General features: G+C 41.8%; 2 protein-coding genes across 3 annotated transcripts; one reads left to right on the top strand and one right to left on the bottom strand.

Moving 5' to 3' along the window:
• Window positions 1-3,901: 3,901 nt before the first annotated feature.
• On the bottom strand, window positions 3,902-12,649 carry LOC126981464 (INO80 complex subunit C-like). Of its 2 annotated transcripts, none has more exons than XM_050832528.1 (5): window positions 12,504-12,649; window positions 10,351-10,649; window positions 8,862-8,961; window positions 7,703-7,770; window positions 3,902-4,374 (listed from the first exon to the last, which is right to left on the bottom strand). In XM_050832528.1, the coding sequence occupies exons 2-5, from the start codon at window positions 10,423-10,425 to the stop codon at window positions 4,243-4,245; spliced, it is 375 nt and encodes a 124-aa protein (XP_050688485.1). In that variant the 5' UTR covers window positions 10,426-10,649; window positions 12,504-12,649; the 3' UTR covers window positions 3,902-4,242. The 2 variants fall into 2 exon arrangements, with proteins under 2 accessions (XP_050688485.1, XP_050688486.1); XM_050832529.1 differs by having other exon boundaries at window positions 12,427-12,568.
• A 2,464-nt stretch (window positions 12,650-15,113) lies between these two features.
• Window positions 15,114-16,414, top strand: LOC126981394 (uncharacterized). Its single transcript, XM_050832412.1, has 4 exons — window positions 15,114-15,156; window positions 15,450-15,585; window positions 15,716-15,899; window positions 15,981-16,414. The coding sequence occupies exons 1-4, from the start codon at window positions 15,114-15,116 to the stop codon at window positions 16,197-16,199; spliced, it is 582 nt and encodes a 193-aa protein (XP_050688369.1). The 3' UTR covers window positions 16,200-16,414.
• The last annotated feature ends 5,423 nt before the right edge of the window (window positions 16,415-21,837 follow it).

Here is a 21,837-nt window from a genome sequence, read left to right on the forward strand (position 1 = left end):
ACAGCAAACGCTATCATAACCCCGGGGCACCAAAGCGAGTCTGGGACCGCTCCGTACGAATATTTCAAAGTGCGCTCCTGGGAAGAAAAAAACTTATTGTAAGAAACATTAAGTAAAACATGGTAGACTGCGATGTAAGCTTGGGGCAGGGTTTCTTTTAACAGCCTTTGTGCCGCCGAGCCTTTGCCGGATATTGAACAGCCCGTCTTCAGTCCCCTGCCACTCCTTGCCCCTCCTCCAATTCTTCCTCCCTGCCTACCTCACTCTTAGCTTGCCTGCCTCCCCTGCCCCTCCACGCACACTTAGTCTACAGCCTTCCCTCCATCCCTTCCTGTTCCCCCCTTCCCTCCGTGCCAGCCCCAGCCCCTCTCCTCACACACTATGTCATGCTTCACTTCCCTGTTATAAAGAAAACTGTGTTGGGGGTTGGGGCCGGCAAGGAGCACGTTTAGGCCTACGCTTCATTGCACTTTTAATTAATCATGTTTTCCTCACAGCCTTCCGGGACAGGCTAGTTCTTGCGGCCTCCTGGCTGGATATAAATTTTCCATCCCAGTGTAATTGTGGAAAAACAGATTATGGGTCGTATTAAAAAACATTTCGTCGCCCAAGAACACAAATTTGACAAGATTTTCGTAGTAGTTGTGGGCATTTCCAGTAGGTTTTTTTTACTCTGGTGGTAGTTTGACCCTTCTTCTGTACAATGAACCTAAAGAAACACTCATTAGAACCCGACTGACCCCCTCTTTGACCTTTAGAAATACCTGATGTGAGCAGCGAGTGTCTTGTAATATCGATCTATAAATTTGTGTTGTTTCTTTCGCTGTGAGGCTGAAGCGATGTCGAACTATATTGGTCCATATTTTTAATAGTTTCGGGATCCCACTACGGCTATTTTTCAAAGCCACAGGGAAGATTAACCTGATTGTCATGGGTAGTTTTCCATTTCAAGGTGCAGAAGTGGGTTAAAACTATCTCTAGGATCACAAAACAGCCCATGAAAACCTGTGAACTGAGACAGAAACGTTATAAATACGAACTTATAAATTTGATCCCCAATGTTGAGTTGACTAATAGGAAGCGACCGCATGTCCTCCAAATTGCCTGGAAAACACAGTACCATCATTACAGGCCCTTCATCTTCACACCCTCGCGCCTTCCCCGAATTCCCACCTCTAGCGTACCCAGTAACACGGGAATCTGTACCCAAGGCCGAGAAGTAGGTTGATGTGTTCCCTCCAACGCCTTCTACCACACTAAAGGACTTGCGGTGCGCCGAGATTGGCCAGGCAAGATATAGGTGTGAGGTAGTAGTAGTAGTAGTAGTAGTAGTAGTAGTAGTAGTTTCGTATAAGACTATGAAAAAGAATACCGATACACCCACCAGTAGTTTAGATACGAATGTTATTTTAGGATAAAAAAAAAGACACCCACCTCCATTATTACCTTGGGCTATTTTAATCAATAACAACCCGCTATTATGCTTCCTTCTCCTCCTCCTCCTCCTCTTCCTTTGTCTACTTTTCCTCCTCCTCATCTTCCTCCGCTAAAAATCTTCAAAGCCTCCATCACCCTCAACATATCCCCTCCAAACCTCTTCCTCTCCCTCTCCACACCCCCTGAAAAATATTGAGATAGCTCCTTTTTTATCATCAAGCCCCAGCCATATCTTCATGCCAGAAGCACTGTCACCACCAGCTTCTCTTCCACCTCATTTTTCACCCTCTCCCTCCTCCACCTCCTCCTCCTTCCTACCCTCAGCTGCGGCATCGTGACCGTATATCTCTGATGACTAAGCGTGTTATCTCAAATGAGCCCGCAGCACCACAAACAAGCGGTGATGAATAACTTTGCCAGGTGTTTGAGGATTTCTCGCTTACCGGTCTCGGCCAGGTGAACGCGAGTCCGCCGACCAGTCGTGTCTAATCGACTATATGCGAAGCTAACACGTTCCATTAGTAGCCGCCGATTTCACCTAACCAACTAAACTTAAGCATCTTGTCTTTTAGCTCACGTTGAGGCTTAAAAGACGAGTGGGTGGCAGGGAAAACATGCTGGGATGAGAAAGGAGTCAAAAGGGTGATGTTTTAGCTTGAGGTGGTAAAGAATAAGGAAGTTTAGGATCGTAAGAGGCTGAGGGTAATGTGGTGCATAAGAAGCGAGGTAGGAAAAGTGGGTAAGTAAAGCATGAAAGTATAGAGTGAGAGTTGAAACAGAGAATAAGAAAGAAATAAGAGAAGAAAAGAGCAAATTAGTGCGAAATAAGAGAGTTTAGGATCGTAACAGGCTGTGGACAATGTAGAAAATAAAAAGGGAGGAAGGAAAGGGGGGTCACTTAAGAAAAAATTGCCAGGTAAGAGAACTGAAGCAGAGAGAACAAGAAAGCAATGGGGGAAAAAGATAAAGAAAATATATCATGTAACATAAGACAAGGAGTTAAAAGTTTAGTTATATGCGAGGTGAGGGAGGTGGGGCAAAGTATAGATTATGGAATATCTTAGCAAGTTTAAAAGGGGGAAAGAGGGAGTGGAGCAAGGATTAGTATGAGAACGAGGGGAGAAAATGTGGGAGGGTGAGTGAGTGAGTGAGGGAGGGAGAAGTACTACTATGTTAGGCGAGGGAGATGAAGGAGTGGGTGGTGAGAGAGGGAGGGAGAGAGGCAGGGAGAGGGTGGCCTACCTTTGTCACAGGAACTATCCACTTTAAAACTGGCTGGCTGGGCGCTGGGAACCCCTGCCCGCGGGAAGTCGGTCAGGAGGCAAGATGCTCTTGCAGGTTTTTGGGGTAAAGGGTGAAAAGAGGAGAGAGAAAAGAAAAGAAAAAAAAGAAAAAAAAAGAAGAAAAGAAGAGAAATGAGAAGAGAAAAAAGAGAAGGGAAAGGAGAAAGGAGATAAGAGAAAAGGGAAGAGAAAAGAGAGAAGAGAAGAGAAGAGAGAGAGAGAGAGAGAGAGAGAGAGAGAGCATGTAATAAGTAGTGGGTCATCTTGAAAGAAGAGCAAACACGGAGGAAGAGTGGGATGAATAAGTTAAGGAGATCGACAGGAATGAAAGTGAGGATGCACGGGATGTCTGTGAAAGAATCATGTTGCATAAATGACTCATGAGCCTTGGAAATTGAATTATATCTTTTGTAGCGAGTGTCAGGTGATTAAGTTACATGAAAGGCACTTCCATTTTCATAGTTTTTTTTTTATCTACACCTGTTCCTTTTTTTTTAATTCACCATCTGTCCACAGTTTTTAAAGCTTCAACAACTTCTAGACAGAGGATAAGGAATAGTATATTTCTGCCAACCCTGACCTATGGCTCTGAAACAAGTGCATGGAGTGAGTTTCAACAGGCAAGGATGTGATAGAAATGAGTTACTTGATAATCAGTGTAACGCAAATAAAGAGGCGGTGGCTGAGTGGTTAGCGTACGGGCGCAGCATCCGGGAGGACCCAGGCTCGCATCCTGCCTGCTGACAAAAGCTGGGATTTTTCAGTCACTGCTCAGTGGCCTAAAACTACCCACATGCTGTCTCAAAGACCACCTATCAACCTGGACTCTAGATGCTCTCTCTAAAAAGAGGATCAAAGATGAACTCCTGGGGACAGCATGAGCCAAGGAAGATGGCGCCACTATAAACACTTGCCTGCACCACAAACAGGCTGGGGCTGATCATCAGGCCCCCTCCAAAAAATAGGGGATGGTATGAGTGATGAAGGGGTGCTCAGGATGGCTGTGAGACCAAGAGATGTTGAATGTGGAGTGGTGGAATGGGTAAAGTGAAGTTCACCAAGATGGTTTGGACATGTTATGAAAATGGAGGGAATTACTGTTTCAATTGATTGATGTACATCGCTATAATCATGACTTGCAACATAGAACATCAAAAATGGTGAGTAAAGGAAAAATAAAGTTTTACTGATATCAAAATACTTCTTATTACTAAGAGTTTGCTTTAATACACACCTTGAGCTCCAAGTTACAAACAAATTAGTGAAACATACAAATGTTTGTAAGAACTTTCAATCCTTTTCTATATGAAGTTCACATTTCCTTGAATTTCATTACCTGTGAATACATTAGGGACTAAATGTAAAATATTACAATGCACACAATGTCCTGCAGTTCTAATAATGATCTTTTGTAAAGATTTGAATGTGATATAATTTCTCTTAGACTCATTACTTATTCTTGGAGTTTATGAACCTTAAACTAAGACCAGGACGTCCTAAAATCTTCTAAGTCTGATGGCCATCAACCAACAATGCTGTTTGCTTTCCGTAGTTCTAAGAGTCCATTCACAATGTCCATTGGAAGATCTCGGACTCGATAAAATTCAGATGAGTCAGCAAATCTGAGCTTTGTTAGGGGGTCCGTATAGTTTGACTGAAAGTAAATAAACCTTTCATTAAAATATAATTCAACTTACCTTTGGCTCAAAGGAAGAGATACTCAGTTTAAATTAAATAACTCATACATGTCTGTAAGTATTAATTCTACACTTCTCAATGGCTTTACATCAGTCTAAGTACAGCTTAGCTTAATGGTGTAAAGTTAGACCCACAAGAAGAACTAAGTAACTACAGACATAAATGAGAGTAATGTTTGTGAATATATAAAGTTCACTAACTAATGGGGAGCATACATCTGGGGGAGCGCCACTTCACTCACTCGCCGCCTCAAACCCTGACAGTATCCCAGAGCAAGCCACCACGCATCTACCTTATCCATCTCAAGTCCCTCCCAACAAGATCAGTCAACGTGCCCGAGCCATGGGCCAGTCGGCAACCAAAGGGGTGCCCATAACAACTCCCTCACATTAGTCCCGCAGCAGCTTCCATAGGTGACGACTTACTGGAAACAGCAATCATAGTTGAATGAAACAATCACAGAGGTTAAGAAGATACAGCAGAGGTGACTATGGCCACTCATATAACTGACGTACTCTCCCCCTCCGTGGTCTGGTGGTCAGTGTGCCTGGCTACTACTCAATGGGCCTGAGCTCGAATCCCAGCCTGGGCAATCGGTGAGCAGCTCACCCAGCTGTTCATCCTCCCTTTCGGGCTGGTTGATAAACGGGTACCTTGGGAAACCTGGGGAAGGTAAACTGTGGGAATCCCAGATTTCACTTTGGCCTGTGTCCTGGGTAACTGGTTCTTACCTACCACAGGCTCAAAGGGCCAACAGATCGGAGATGAGCACCGCAGCCACGTGCAGCTATAGTGTATGCATCCACCTTACCTTACCTTTCCTGCCACCACAACAACCTGGTGGGGTGTTTGGCTAAAGGCGCGTTCAAACGTGTGCAACTTTTCGTGCGTACAGGAGGCATGCGCCTATTGCATGAAGAGGCAAGCAGAGGCATTAATAAGAATTGATAACTGTCAGTTTGGCTTTTGCCCAGGGAGATCAACAACTGAAGCAATATATGCTATGAGAGGGCTTCAGGAAAGGTTTAGGAAGAAGAGGAGGAGATTATATCATGTTTTTGTAGATCTAGAGAAAGCATTTGACAGAGTACCAAGGGAAATTATAAGATGAGCATTGAGAAGGCAAAGAGTACCAGAAAGATTGGTTGAATCGGTGATGGGACTATATGAAGGTACAAAATCGAGAATGAAAACAGTGGCGGGAACATCAGATGAGTTCGAAATTGGAGTGGGGGTTCCCCAGGGATCTGTCCTTAGCTAGCTCCTGTTTATAAGAGTAATGGAGGAGGCAACAAAAGAAGCAAGAGGAGAGGCACCATGGGAGCTGCTGTATGCAGATGACTTGGTAGTATGCAGAGACAGCAGAAGTGAAAGAAAAGTTTAATAAATGGAAGGAAGGAATGAAGGAGAGAGGTTCGAAAATTAATATGGAAAAAACAAAGTACAAGGTGACTGGAAAAGAAGCAAGAGAAAAGATTAAATCAGAAAAATACCCATGTGGATGCTGAGGGAAGGGAGTGGGTGTAAATTCTGTCTTGTGCACATGTTGCAGGCAGTGGTGCCACCTTAGATGCTCAGGCCTCAGAAATGTAAGAGGAGTGCAGAATTTTAAGTGTCCAGCTTGCGTAAAGAGACAGCAAGGACAAGAAACTGAGAGGGATGAACTAGAGGTGAATGGAGGAAAGCTGGATGAGGTAGAACATTTCTGTTATTTGGGAGATGTTCTGGACTGTGAGGCAGGAGTGGAGAGGACAGTGAGAGCGAGAGTGGCGGCAGTGTGGTTAAAGTGGAGGGAGGTGGCTAGTCTACTCGTGAATTGTAGCATCCCTCTAAAGAGCAGAGCTAGGGTGTACCAAGTGTGTATGAGATCAGTGATGTTGTATGGAGCAGAAACATGGGCTCTAACTAGAAAATTGATGGAGGTATTGAGAGCAAGTGATCGCAGAATGCTGAGGTATATGGCAGGGATCAGGTGGCAAGATAGGGTGTCCAGTGCAGATGTAGCTAACAGATGTGGAGTAGAGGACCTGGAAACAGTGCTCAGAAAGGAAAGACTCTGATGGTTTGGGCATGTAAAATGAGCAGATGAGGATACAATACTGGGAGTTGTGGAGAGATTAGAGGAAGGAGACCAGTTGGTAGACCTAGGAAAACGTGGAGGTGTATACAGGAAGACTTGGCATTGATGGGATTGGATGAACATTAGGCAGAAGACAGAGTAGAATGGAGGAGAGCCATAAAGCATCCAACCACTTAGGAAGAGTGAAAACGGACGTTAAACGAAATGATGATGATGATGAATACCGACACTGATGATTTGACGCCACCTCTCCTGCATATTTTTCACCCTGCCGTTAGCAAGACTGATAAAGATGTGTTCGAGCACGCGCAGCCAGTAAAGACTTTGGCTACTCATATCAGTCATAATACACTACACTATACTGATAATTTAGTCTTATTGCTATTTTTTATTACATATGTATATTTATTATTATTTTCATTATCATAATTATGAAGATTATAACCATCTATTATTATCATATTAATGTTAATGTTATTATTACTATCATTATTATTATTAAATCAAGTAGGGTAGGTGGTGGCCGAGTGGTTAGCATGCGGGCCCCGCATTCACTGCGCCATGGACAATGTCACTTCGAATCCACCCGTTACCACCTAGGTTTTTCAGTTGCCGCTGAGTGGCCTAAGACTACCCACATGCTGTCCTGAAGACCACCCATCAACCCGGACTCTAGAAGAAACCGTCTGAGTGAATCAAGTATGAGTTCCGGAGGGCAGCATGAGCCAAGCATAAATGGAGCGAATGGACCAGAGTAAGTTGACCAGAAGGGTGTATGTGAGTGAGATAGAGGGAGGGAATGCTAGTGGACGACCTCCAGTGAAATGGAGGGATAGGGTGCAAGAGTACATTAGGGAGAGGGGGGAAAGATCTTTGAGAAACTTTGAGCAGGCAAGAAGGGAGTGTCTGGATAGAGAAAATTGGAAGCTTTTCTGCTGTGGCCATCCCCTGGTGGGAGCTCCTAGGAGCAGGCGTCGATGAAATGGTGATGATGATGATGATAAAAACTGCTTGTGCCATGATGGGCTTGGGCTTACCACCAGGCCACTTTCATTATTCATTCCAACCATTCTACTCACACCACATGCACTCCTCAAATAACTCATTTCCACTGCCTGCACTCTATATGTCTGACTTTCATTCCAGGCCCATGTCTCTCTCCATTTAGCTAACTAATACAAACTAACAGACAATGAAAACTTACTGGTAGGCCAGAAACATCTGAATACTTCTTGGCTGGGGTGAAGGAGGGCGGGGCATCAATGCTGCTATCTGCAACAGAATTGGGAATCATTTATATATTTTGGTAATAGAATCCCCTTCTTTCCATTCCCTATATATAATACATAAACAAAAAAGCCACACCACAATGGCCACAAAACATTGTAAAATTGGCCCATCGTCCCCAAACAATGCACAGGTCCACACAAAAATATAACAATATGGTAAAATCATATCTATCTAACATATAAATACTTCTCCATATGCTGCTCTATATCTTTAAGTGATTATCATGAGGCATTTCATTCAATGTCTACATAAAAATAAGGTGCTGCCACAAAGCTTCAACACATGAAGTGTGATTGATGTGACACTTTGCTTGCTACACTCCTTAGAAAACACCATTCAGTTCACAAAATATTGACTTTTTGTTAAAATGTCACTAGTTGTTACTTTGAAAAATTGCATATGAAACAATAAAGCATTATGAATACATTTGAAGCCCTCACCCACTAATGATACAGGCGTACTGACCCAGGCCCTCAAGATGAGCTGATGACAAAGGTTTATTCCAAGACTAATCAGTGACAACTTGAACATGATGGCTAGTATGACAGAGACGATTCAGACCACTCAGTATAATACTAAAATTCATAATACTAGTCATAGGACATCTGAGAAGATTTTTGTGTATCAGTCACCTCAACTTGACTTTGGTAGAAAACCTGGCAATGACAGGCAGTCTATACTCAACCAACCAAGCTGCTATCTGTCCACATGTCTAATGCCATCACAAGTCAATGTCTTTATGATAATTATTCCTATGGTAGAAGTGAGGAAGTTGGAAAGTTTCATTTAGTCGGCGCAACAAGTAGAAGTGAGGAAAAGCTAGAAGCCCTTCCTGACTTTAGTGTAAAATATTACCAAGATCACCCAATATCTCAAGAAGCAAATCAGGAAGGAGGCTTTTAAAATATCATCAATTAAATGTAATTTAGGACTATGCACAATTTAAATTAATTGTTTTATTTATTTCTATCATATCCCTTAGTTGTAAGCTACAAGTGTTATTGATAAGTTACAGAAACAGGTTACTAGTATTCCCCTAAGGAAACAGAATTTCCTGCTAAGGTGTGACTCACAGTGCACAGCATCATGAGGCCAAGTGTGCGCCCTCTCTAGGGAGATGATCTGCTTGAGGTTCCTCCATCCCCTCTTCTTGCTGCTGCGGAAGGCTGTGTGCTGCAAATATATACTATTCTATATAAACTTTTCTCATACATCATCTCAAAATTGAATTTTAATATGTAAATGTTGGACTATGTTAATGAATACGAACTCAGCTGCAGAGTGTGCGGAACGTATTCCTGCAGGTCCATCATTTCCAGCGCATGCGTGTGTGCATGCACACAAAGTGACAGAACTGATTTCTCATGAACTGACAGTAATATGACCCTGCAAACAATATTATTGAAAAGTTCTTCAGGTGAGCACTTCAAAGAAAATATTATTATTATTATTATTATTATTATTATTATTATTATTTTTTTTTTTGTAAAGTTGGGGCATCCACTACAGCTGTGGCTGGGTGTGGTGCTCATTTCTGTTGGATTGTCCCTTTGAGCTTGTGGTGAGTAAAAACTTATTTTTCCTGCAACACAGGGCCAGTGCAACATCCAGGTGACCACAGTTTACCAAGGTTTCTCCAGGTACCCATTTATCAACCAGCCCGCAAGGGAGGATGAACAGATGGGTGAGCTGCATGTAGATTGTTTGGGTTGGGATTCAAATCAAGATCCCAGGATTGACGGTTAGCAGGGCCGGCCCGACGCATAAGCGCCTAAGCGTGGGCTTAGGCCCCGGAGGCCAGGGGGGGCCCCCAAAGCAAAAAAAAATATATATTGTAAGAACATTGTCTACCTGTTTTTTTACTTAGCCCCCCCCACAATTTCGCCAAGCCCCCCCCATGGAGGCCCCCGACTGACGGTTAGTCACGCTAAGCACTGCACCATGGAGGTGCTAAAGAAAATACCTATTTAATCAATCAATCAATGGGGGCATACGCCATGGGGTGTGTTGCCTCGCCCACCCTACAATGCCTGAGTACCTCATGGCAGAATGTATTGACTTAAGCCATGAACTCTGTGGGTGCCCCTTGTTGTCTCTTACAGAAACAACCTGATGAACTGGGTCACCTTCTGGGTAGTGTGCCACATGCTTGATTAGCTGGAGTTGGCATTGATGGACTGTGCGGGTAATATATATATCAAATCAGTCTCACAGAGTGGTCGCAGGTTTGACACAAAGTCATTCCAGCTATATCATATGATTCTGCGCAGATGCTTATTACCAATCATTCTTCTATACATATTTTAGGTGGCTATTGAGTTTTCAAGAGAACTGCAGGATTGCTTAACTCTTTTTACAGTTAAGAAGGAAGCAGATTTGGTTTAGAAGATAATGGTTAGAATGATTATTGAATCTAACAATATAAATACTAATACTGTATGAAATGTCACTAAATAAAACCATGGAAAGGTCACAGTTACATTCAAGGTTTCTCAAGAATGAAACTGAGCAACTGGTATACATGACTCAAACTTCAAAGATTTAACTCTATTTATAACTCACTTGAAACTCAGGGTTCTTGAATACAGGAGGCTTCTTCTCCTCTTTTTCCTCAACCGTGTCATCCGTTGTCACCATGTTATAGGCTCATTCAATAGCGTGGAAATAGTTGAGGCACAGGTGAGTGTTCTATAGGCAGAAGATGGTTTCCTTGCAGTCTCTAAACAAGGTGCCCTACAAGTGGTCTTCTCTTCTCACAAATCTTGACTTATCAACTAATTCTCGATGTCTGGCACTGAGATTCTTGAGTATCTTGGAGAATGGTGGTGTGTTCAGTTCAAGGTAGAGCAGTAGACCATAACCTGTAGGAGACACTGGTTACCTGTTGCTTGTGGTGTGGTGCTATTGTTTAGAATGTTAAGGTGCCTGGTCAAGGTAGTCCACCACCTGTATGAGACACTGGTTGCCTGCTGGTGTTGTTTAGCATGGTGAGGTGTCCAGTGTCCTGCTCAAGGCAGACCACCATCTACCACAGTGGTTTTCAATCTTTTTTCAGTGATGGCACCCTGAACTTATATAAACCCTTTAGTGGCACCCCCCCCCCCTCCTCCTCACATGAATTAACTTCTTATACACAATTGAACCTGTTTAAATTACTTTAATTAATGAATTAAAATTATCATATTATCTATACTCAAACCAAAATTAACATAAGGTACAGTACATGCAGTACAATGGGGAGGCGGTGGCTAAATGGATAGCGAGACGGCCCCGCGTTCAGGAGGATGCAAGTTCAATCCCCGCCCAGTGCCACCAAGCTGGGATTTTTCAGCCCCCGCTGAGTGGCTTAAAACTACCCACATGCTGTCCAGAAGACCACCTATCAACCCGGACTCTAGATTCTAGGATTAAAGATGAGCTCCGGGAGGGCAGCATGAGCCAATGCAAGATGGCGCCACTATAAACACTCGCCTGCGCCAGAACGGGCTGGGCCGACCATCAGGACCCACCGGAAAGAAGCCTTGGACCGACCATCAGGATCCACCGGGAAGAAGCCTACCGACGCAATAGGTCGCAACGTAAAAATAAAAAAATAAAAATAAATAAAAAAATAAATAAAAAGCCCAAACATAAAACTCATCAGTAGAATTAAATGAACTTAAAGAGGGTTAAGATTCGTTTTAGGTCTGTGCCAGTATCTCATTACATACCTTATGAAACATCAGTATCTCTTCATATATCTTTTCTACAAACCTTCAACAGTCATGGAAACGCTTTGAAAATTCAATTCAAGGACTTTTTTTTTACCTCCTCTGCTGGCCGCGGCGACGCTGCAGCGGGTGTTGCGAGAAATACCTCCTCGCTGAAATAAGTCATATATACATGAGGGGGGGTCCAGGGGGGCGCAGCCCCCCCGTTAGTAGGTCGTAAAGTTCGGTTGGAGTAGTTTAAATATGCTCCCCGACCCTAAGCCCTCTGCGAGCTATTTTGCGGCTGCGGTGGCTGCAGCGTCGCTGCGGCCAGCAGAGGAGGCGACACGCTTTCCTAAACATTATCCCCTATTTTCAAGAGTAAAAAATAAGTCCTTGAATTCGATTTTCAAAGCGTTTCCATGACTGTTGAAGGTTTGTAGAAAAGATATATGAAGAGATACTGATGTTTCATAAAGTAGATTATGAGATACTGGCACGGACCTAATATGAATCTTTACCCTTAAAGAGTTATAACTCGAAAAGTAGACATTTGCGACGAAAATGAGGTACAAAATCGTGCAATTCACTAAATCTATCACCAGAAAAACATGAACCACGTCAGAAAATCATTGGTTGGGTGAAACGGTAAATTGTCCGAAATGCTACACTAAGCTGTAGTGATCAAGGTTGGCAAAATGATGGTGGTGAGATTTAATTGTCTTGTTGTAGTTTAGGTGATGTTTACTTAACTCAGAAATTCCCAGTGTAACCATGGATGAAGAAATATTTGAAAGGAACGAGAAGGGGCAGAGCAGATGAAGAAATTGTAGATCTAATCAAACATCCAGGTGATTTCATACTTTAAAAATAGCTCAAATCTATACTTGCAGTTATAGACTATCACTAACGAGGCGCTGCACGGGTCCCTGTTGTCACTGTGAAGTACCTGAAGGTGTCCTGTTGAAGGCAGATCACCACCCCTTTCAGACGTTATAATAGTTCCCTGTTACGATAGATAAGTACCTGAAGGTGTCCTGTTCAAGGTAGACCCACCCTGTGCTGGTCCGTGGTTAGGGACGCTTGTTATTGTTTGGGGGGCGAGGACCAAGACCAAGACCAAGATGAAGGGTGGTTACTGCCTTTGCAACGGCACCCCATAACTTGAAGGGGTAGTCTCCTTGCCATAACTACAACGTCCTTCTTTCAATAATTACTCCTCCTGCTTTGTCTCTTGGATCCGTTTTTTAAATTTCCCTGAAGATTCTAACAAGAGTGCTCTAGATCCTCCATTTCTGCCCCACTTACTAAACATTTGTCTTCTGTTGGTGTTTGGCCTCAAAGAAAATGACTGGAGTTGTAATGTATGTGCTAGTGACAAGAGACAGAAAACAAGAGAAGCAGCGGAAGAGAATAAGAAAGGAAATCAGAAACATAGATATTGTCAGTCAGCTTCGAGGAGTTATCCATAAAACACTGCCAGTGGAGGAAGGAAAACGAGGAGGAACAGGGTTGCCCAAGGTAATGCAGAAGGGTTATCGTACCATGAACAAGTATACATTTATGTACAATACACACGAAGACACCAGAGACAATGAAACAAGAAAAAGATTTATAACACAAATGTGGAAAAAGCGATCAAGAATACTAAAATAAAAGAGGACCAACCAGTTTAAGCATTCAAGTGAATCAACAAGAAACAGTTTTATGAAGACGAAGCAAAAAATAAGCATTTCCATCAGACATATGAACATTGGTATTCAGGGGTTTCATGTCTTCAAGCAGCATCCTCGTTTTCCCTCCTTTAATTCTCTTTCTCTGCTTCTCTTATTTTCCAGCTCTTCTCACTAGCATCTACATTAGTCTTTTTTCTGATTCCCAGCACCAGTGACAGACAAGTGCTGCGGTCATTTCTTTTGTTGCCAGAGGTACCTAATCTAGTGTTTCCTCTGCTATTTGTGTTACTTTTTCAAACAAAAAGTTGCAAATTATGCCAATATAATTTTCGATCTTAGGTTTTTGTTGGAGTGACATTCTTGTACTGTCTTCTGTGTATCTTGGGCACCGAAGAATAAAATGTCTTAGTTTTTTCTGCTCTTTCAGTTTATTGATTATTCTATATGTCAGTGAAAATGTGGGGTTGAACATTGCATTCTGTGCTGTAATTGGGTGTTAGTCGCTTTAGGACGAACACGAAGGTGAATAGGTTCTCTCGTAATCTTGAAAGAATGATGGAATTGAGGCATCACACAAAGATTGGTTACGCGTCAGGGGTATGCCAAGCAAATGCAGCTTTATCCTATCATTAGTAAATTCTTGTTTGTAATCCAAATTTACTGGTCATTCAGTTAACAGGTTTTGGAAGTAGACACGCCAGGTCACTTACAGACTATGCAGTGCAGAATACACTCAAATAGAGTTTGTTTAGCATTATCTTTTTTGTTTAACGTAACTATTTCAAGTTTGTGAATTGGTTCATGAGACAAATATATATATATATATATATATATATATATATATATATATACATATATATATATATATATATATATATATATATATATATATATATATATATATATGTATATATATATATATATATATATACATATATAAACGTATAACATAATGTCAGTGGAGTCTTGAAGGTGAGATTGATAGTTAATTTGTCTGATGACGTGGAGAGAGAGAGAGAGAGAGAGAGAGAGAGAGAGAGAGAGAGAGAGAGAGAGAGAGAGAGAGAGAGAGAGAGAGAGAGAGAGAGAATAATCACTATATACCAATAAAGTACAAAGAAATATCTTAGCGAGACAAACATACTTGTCACAAAAGTAACTAAAAATGTATATTTTTGAAGAGTATATAAAGACAATAATAACCGTCTGGCAACACATCGACCACCACCAGCATGAGGCGGTGGCTGGACGTGTGTCTAGAAAAATCAAACCTCACTACCGGAGCGTCGGTCGGTGAGCTTATTCCTGTGTTGCCGTGATTGTCCTGCTGGCCACGCAGTATCTTGTACCTGCCTCCACCCCTTGCCTCCACCTTCCCCTTTTGTTACTTATCTACTGTGACATCAAACGTAAATTAAATCTACTCATTATCATATGAAGCACAGGAAAGTATAATAAAAATAGATAAAAGTGATTGTCGGTGAATATTGATGCGTCAGAAATTCTTGCAGGCATGACAAGACACTCAACGCGTGGTGTGCTTGTGAAGCATAAAGAGCAGCGTGCTGGACTCGCATCGTGGCATGGAAATTACTTATTCAGAACTTCACTCCGACATGCTTGCTCCCCCAAAAATTTGGTGAAACATTTTTTTCTTCACACGAGCCAAGGCAAACCAAGCGCTACAGTGTAAAACTGTGCACAGTAACATCCGATATCTTTCGAGATAATCATCACCCGCTCATCGTCTCATTAGCTGCATAATCTACGTTATTTATCTCTATTATACAGATTGATGACAGTAATGGCAGGTGTTGTTGTTGCGTGGTTGTTAGTTTGGGCAGGTGTCTCCATCGCCACGGGGACGCAGGTGGCGAAGATACGTGGCGGTGCAGGGAGTGTCTGTGAGCCCGAAGGTCCGGTGACCCAACTGAGCGCGGCCACGGAGATTCAGTGTGCGATGCTGTGCGTCGCGAAGGTGGCCAATAAATACACTTTCAATGGTGAGATATATATTTGTCTTTACTATCTACCTTCATGTTTAATATATATATATATATATATATATATATATATATATATATATATATATATATATATATATATATATATATATATATATATATATATATATATATATATATATATATATATATATATATATATATATATATATATATATATATATATATATATATATATATATATATATATGTATGTATGTGTGTGTGTGTGTGTGTGTGTGTGTGTGTGTGAAGGTGCCACACGTAGATGACTCGTCTCCACGGTGTTGCAGGCACCTCGTGCACGCTGTTTGGAAAGTCGGCTCTCCCCGCCTCCCCCTCCAACACCTTCCGCTTCTTCCCCCTGCCGGACACACTGGAGAACAGGGCTCTTGGCATGATCGCTTATGCAAGCAGCATTTTTACTTCGTAAGTATACTGAGACAGTTCTGAAAAAAAAAATTGTATTCCTATTTTGTATTAGGGCGCAATATACCCTCCCATCTAAGTATATAACTTCTACAACCTAAAAGTAATATGGTAAATGCAAATGTTCCAGGAACCCAATTTATGCGCCAGGCAGAGCTGTGGACCTCGACGAGACGGACAACAGCCAATTCATCTCAGAGACGAGTGACACGAGTCCCTGGTGGCTGCTGTACCTCGGCGTGACGCAGACGGTATATGAAATTCAGATAATGACCCGCCGAAATTACGCCCCTGGGAGGTTTCACGACGTTGAGGTCAGTAGTAACCAATAGCGCCGAAACTTTCCTCGGGTGTTGGCGAAGAGACTGTCAGGATTTGTTTCTTTACACTTGCAGGTACGTGTGGGAAATGAGTACATCGCCAACGGTAACTTCTCCTCGTACACGCTATTCGCGACATACAAAGGGCCCTACAACCCCGCCCAGGGCCGCCTGTCCTGCCTCAGCGATGGTGGCGTGCGCGGCATCTACGTCTCCATCAAGAAGATGATGGTCGAGTATGACAGTCATCTGCAGATTGCTGATGTTAAAGTCTTCGTACTTAAGGGGATTTGAACACTCTGTTATCGGGGTCCAGTCAATGATAAAGTCAGTCCAACAACTGGAACACTGTATGCTTAGAACTGAAAAAATACCCATTTACAAAATTTACTCATTTATCTATTGCTCTTCTTTCTTCACCGTTCCGAAAGAATTGGACTCCTCCATGAGGGGTGGCTAAAGTTTAGCAGCACCGAGAACTGGCTGCTGGTGGCCTGGATCACTTGCTGTTGCCATTGCTGTTCACACGAGTGCTTTATTCTTTTATTTGTTAAAGGAATTATCGACACATATATAGAGTAATTACTGAATATCAAAGATCTTCAAGCAACTAATACTTTATTCGCTAAGGGTGTGATTAAAGTTTTGCAGCACCAAGAACTGACTGTTGGTGCTCTGGTATAAAATATGTTGTCGTTATTGTCCACAAGAATGTCTTACTCTTTCATGTATAGAAGTAATTACCGACATTTATCTATCTATCTATCTATCTATCTATCTATATCTATATCTATATCTATATTTCTATGTATCTTTATCTATCTATCTATCTATCTATTTATTTCTCTCTCTCTCTCTATCTGTCTATCTATCTATCTATCTATCTATCTATCTATCTATCTATCTATCTATCTATCTATCTATCTATCTATCTATCTATATATATATATATATATATATATATATATATATATATATATATATATATATATATATATATATATATATATATGGGTAGGCGGTGGCTGAGTGGTTAGCGTGCTGGGCCAGCATTCATCACGCCATGGACAACGTCGATTCGAATCCCCACGCTACCACCTGGGATTTTTCAGTCACCGCCGAGTGGCCTAAGACTACCCACATGCTGTCCTGAAGACAACCCATTAACCCGGACTCTAGAAGAAACCGTCCAGTGAATCAAGAATGAGTTCCGGGGGGCAGCATGAGCCAAGCATAACTGGCGCCACTTTAAAAAAAATTGCCTGCGCCATGACGGGCTTGAGCCGACCACCAGCTAGGCCCCTGAAGAAAGCCTACAGGCGCTATGGATTGAGATGTGTGTGTATATATATATATATATATATATATATATATATATATATATATATATATATATATATACATACTTACTGCTGAATTTCAAAGGTCTCTAAGCAACCTATACTTTATCACGTGCATATAATGAATAAATTCATGTGGCGTATTAATGTAGGAAAACTGCATACAAATGAAGAAAAAAAATGTTTCACATCTTTTCGGAGTTTTAAACAGCAATTTATTGTTCCAAATAGGTAAGAGGCCGAAGTTGGTCAGTTTGTTTTGATATCCATTTATGTGTGACGATTTTTTCCTCGCTTGTGAACAATTGAAAAACACTAGGCTGAAGTGATCTGTTGGAAACATCATTTACTTTTCTTTAAAGATGACTTGCTCTAGAAAGGTGTGTGTATCTATATATATATCTATATATATATATATATATATATATATATATATATATATATATATATATATTAATTATATCCGGATCGTCATAGCATGGGGAGGCGGTGGCTGAGTGGGCAGCGTGCTGGCGCGGCTTCCAGGAGGACGTAGATTAGCGTCCCGCCCGCTGCTAATAAGCTGAAAATTCTTCAGTCATCGCCGAGTGGCTTAAAACTACCATAATACTGTCCTGAAGACCACCTGTGAACCTGAACACTAGATTCTCTCTCAAAAAAATGGTCAAATATGAGCTCCGGCATCATGAGCCAAGCAAGATGATGCCGCTATAAACACTTGCCTGCGCCATAATGGGCTGGGGCTGACCACCAGGCCCCATCAAGAAAGCCTACTGGCGTCAGAGGCGAGAAAAAAAAGAATGATTGGGGGCCGTATTGAGACAGTGACTAATGCCTGACTACGCTTTCATTATTCATTTCGGAATACAAATTCTCTGGTCGCGTGAGGGTCAATACGATCCTGTTTTATGCAGAACTCAGTGGGGAGCACGGGCTTTGCCATAGGCGGCCCGTAGCAGGGTGGAGACAGACGACTCTACTGGCGTGTCTGGTCTCAATAAATTGTTGGCAATAGACTCATCCTTGTGTCAGGTGTTTTCTCTTTCGGTTTTAGACGCAGTTTCAGGTTACAGTTCTAAATAGAATAGTTGAAAGTCTGACTTTTATTTGAGCTTTCTTATTTGTGTCGTGTTTCTTATGACAGATATATAAGAAAATATGATTTAAGGCTGTATGTAAAGATGCACAGTAAACTAGTTTTAAACTATATATTTGTTATTTTCTTGTTTTCCGAGTAAAGGTTCTCATAATCATCCATGATGTCCGCATGCATTCTCCAGGCCGCTGCACTGGCGATAGGGAAGCTGGCAAATTTGACAACATCGAGCTTCACTTCTGAGTTTCAAAACCAGTGTGGGATGAACAGTAAGTACGAAAACAGAAAACGTGAGCCTGTTACATAATATTACATACTATTGACTTCTTTATAGTCCTCGCAGGTGAATTATTTGGATTGAAAGAACTGGAATATTTATCTTCAGGCTAAAGTGAGACGAACATGTTATTGCAAGCATATCAATCCCTCTTGACGTAGGCTACTGTGATCGAGATTCGAGGATGTTCTGCTTACGAGGTCAAGAGCAGCGTTGCCAGACGTACGATATCCGTCAGTTTTAACCTCGGTAAAATGTACGATAGCGTGTCTCATTGTTGTGCGGTTTGATCAAAAATATCTTTTTCTACTATTTAAACGATAATCTTGTGCTTTCGCAAAAAAACAACAACCTAGAACCAGGAGAGAGAGAGAGAGAGAGAGAGAGAGAGAGAGAGAGAGAGAGAGAGAGAGAGAGAGAGAGAATACCTACGTTAATCTTATTTACCGGAAATATCCCTTGGTATCGCACTAGAAAATAACAAACAGTGACCACAGGAAGGTTTCTTGCAGCCAAAGGGAAGATTGAAGGAATTTAAATTTGGCGGTACGGGAGGAGGCATAACAGCAGCCCGATTATTGCCAACTTAACACGTAAAACAAAGAAAAATATTACAATGCTGAGTGGCGACTAGAAAAGGGACGTACAGACTATGAGATCCATTCATTTGCGTGTAGAACAATTTCAATGGTACGATCATTTCCAGATTTTCAGTTGGCAGCAGTGACAGCAGCGCGGGTTCCTCAGTCCTCACAGATAGAAAAACGGGTACTTACGTGACTGCCGGTGTCTGCCTGGGTATGGGACTGTCCGTACTGTTTAATATCAAGTGTTGCCTAGTGGTCATTTAAAGAAGCCTGGAGTGTTGTTATGCGTCTGGAGGCTCTGCAAGGTGTCGAAGCAGCCTGCAAAGCGATCTACGTGGTGAATCTTCAACCAGCGAACCCTCCCGTGCGTGGCTGCCAGGGGTAAGTATGTAGAAGTGGTGTTTGTGGAGCCAGCACTGTTGTCTAGGCTGTGATGTTTTATGCAGACTGCTCCGGTATATAACACTGTGCAAATAATAGTTTCCATGTGTGTCTCTGTTTGTTATTCGTGTGGCAAGGGAAACTGGCTAACGAGGCCCGTGCTGAACGATTGTTACTGAGCCATCGGTGATTCCATTGCTGATTTCAGACAGGCTGTTCGATCATTTCTTTAATTAATCTATACTGTTGGCTGCACGACGATCCAGTAGTAGCTAGATATCAATGCTTTTCTGTAGGTTTGCTTCAAGGTTAGCGGGTACGTTAATCAGCCAAGACGAGTGAGCGGCAGTAGGCTAGTGATTCTGTTTCAAACGCGTAGCCTACTACTACTACTACTACTACTACTACTACTACTACTACTACTACTACTACTACTACTACAAATCAGATGAGTAATGTTTGATTATTTGTCAATTTTTGCTTGGAGGCTGAGAGATACGATCGCCCTGATTAGCGAGATTAGGCTAGTAATGCTATTTTATTCGGTTTGAACCCTAATTTCTATTAACTGATAATAGATGTTTAAATGTTCTGTCAGTATGTCTCCCGCTTTTTGTTAAGTAATCTTCTCTTTATGTATATCTTATGAATGACATGAAAATTTATTCAAGTTGTTAAAGATTTTATCCCTCCTCGGAATGGACCATGGGCCTCTGGCGGGTGTCGGCCATGAAGAGGATTGATTAATGATTATTACTATTTATTAGGAGCAACATTTTCTTTTATATATGTAAGATAAGGAGGGGAAGAGGTGTAAGGGAGGAGAGGAAGGTAAAGTGGGGAAAAAAAGAAGTGGGAGAGTAAAAGTTGTTGGGCGGTCTATCGTGCAGGGTCTGGGGGTATATTTATTTGGCATGACAGGGTGTGTTCTTAAGGATGTTAACTCAGGTATGGTTGGAGTTCGTTGTGTTCGTTTATCTGGTGGTTGTGGTATTTTGTTATGGAGTAACAGGTGAATGTAAAGTGATTTGTAAAAGTCACGCCTGAAAGAAAGCAAGAAATGGCATTTAATGAAAACGAATTTGCGCCGGTAACTATTAAAAATAAAATGAGCAGCTCTCTCTAGTTATAAAATTATTTAACATAAAGAGTTTCGTTAATGTGAAGTAAGTGTGCATACCTGTTTTGTCAAAGAAATAGTGGGAGGACAGGAAACCCAAGACAGTGAAGCGAGTTCCTTGTTTTGGCTGCTGAATCTAATACTGATGCACATGATTCGTTCCATCGGCATTTTTGAGCCTTGGTAAGATGTTGCAGTGATGTGCTGTGTGGTAAGAGAGGAAAGGTAGGGGAACCGGCTAGTCAAAGTCAGGTGATTACTCCTCTGTTAATTATAATCTCAGGCATTCGTTGTAATATTTTTAACGCTGCTCTCGGATTTCTAGGCATTATTTCAAGAAGGGAATTTAACTTGGCGCGTAAAGCCACGGGTAAAAACTCATTAGCCGCCAACCAACGCCGGGTCACAGTAACTCACAGAGCCATGTAAATGCAAACATCCTCCTGATTCACAGTTTAAAGAGGACACTCGAAATTGCTTTTATCAATATATATATATATATATATATATATATATATATATATATATATATATATATATATATATATCTATATATCTCTAGTGTGTGTGTGTGAGAGAGAGAGAGAGAGAGAGAGAGAGAGAGAGAGAGAGAGAGAGAGAGAGAGAGAGATGGATAATCTTTGCACGTTTAAGATAATTTTCGTCCCATTTGGTCACTCATGGCTGGTAGCGTCTTGTCAGCCTCGCAGCCCTGGGCGAGTTCATCGTCGTGTTGGTCAAGGTGTTGAGTGTCAGTAGAAGTACTACTCAATGATGAAACAGTACATTTCAAGGGTTCCATGATGACTTTCCTGGGCGAGTTTCCGTCTCAAATTTTCTCTTGAAAGACAACAAGATGGATAAGCTGCCTTTTTTGAATAATGGGTGAATCAGTAATTTACTTTAACTCACTGTATCTTCTATATACATCTATCTTCTGAAGCGTTAAAAATATATCCTGGCTCTTTGTAGCTTTGACGCTTATCTTGACTTTGTAATCCAGCTGCGTCATCACTTTAAGAATTTCATATTAGGGTTTCTTCAGCGTGATAAATGGGAATAATATTCTAGGATGGGGGAGATGCGTCAGCTGTACCGGAGACAGGAAGGAAGGGGCGCGACGTGGGGAGG

Source organism: Eriocheir sinensis, chromosome 48 (assembly GCF_024679095.1).
Source record: "Eriocheir sinensis breed Jianghai 21 chromosome 48, ASM2467909v1, whole genome shotgun sequence".
Classification (NCBI taxonomy): Eukaryota; Metazoa; Arthropoda; class Malacostraca; order Decapoda; family Varunidae; genus Eriocheir; species Eriocheir sinensis.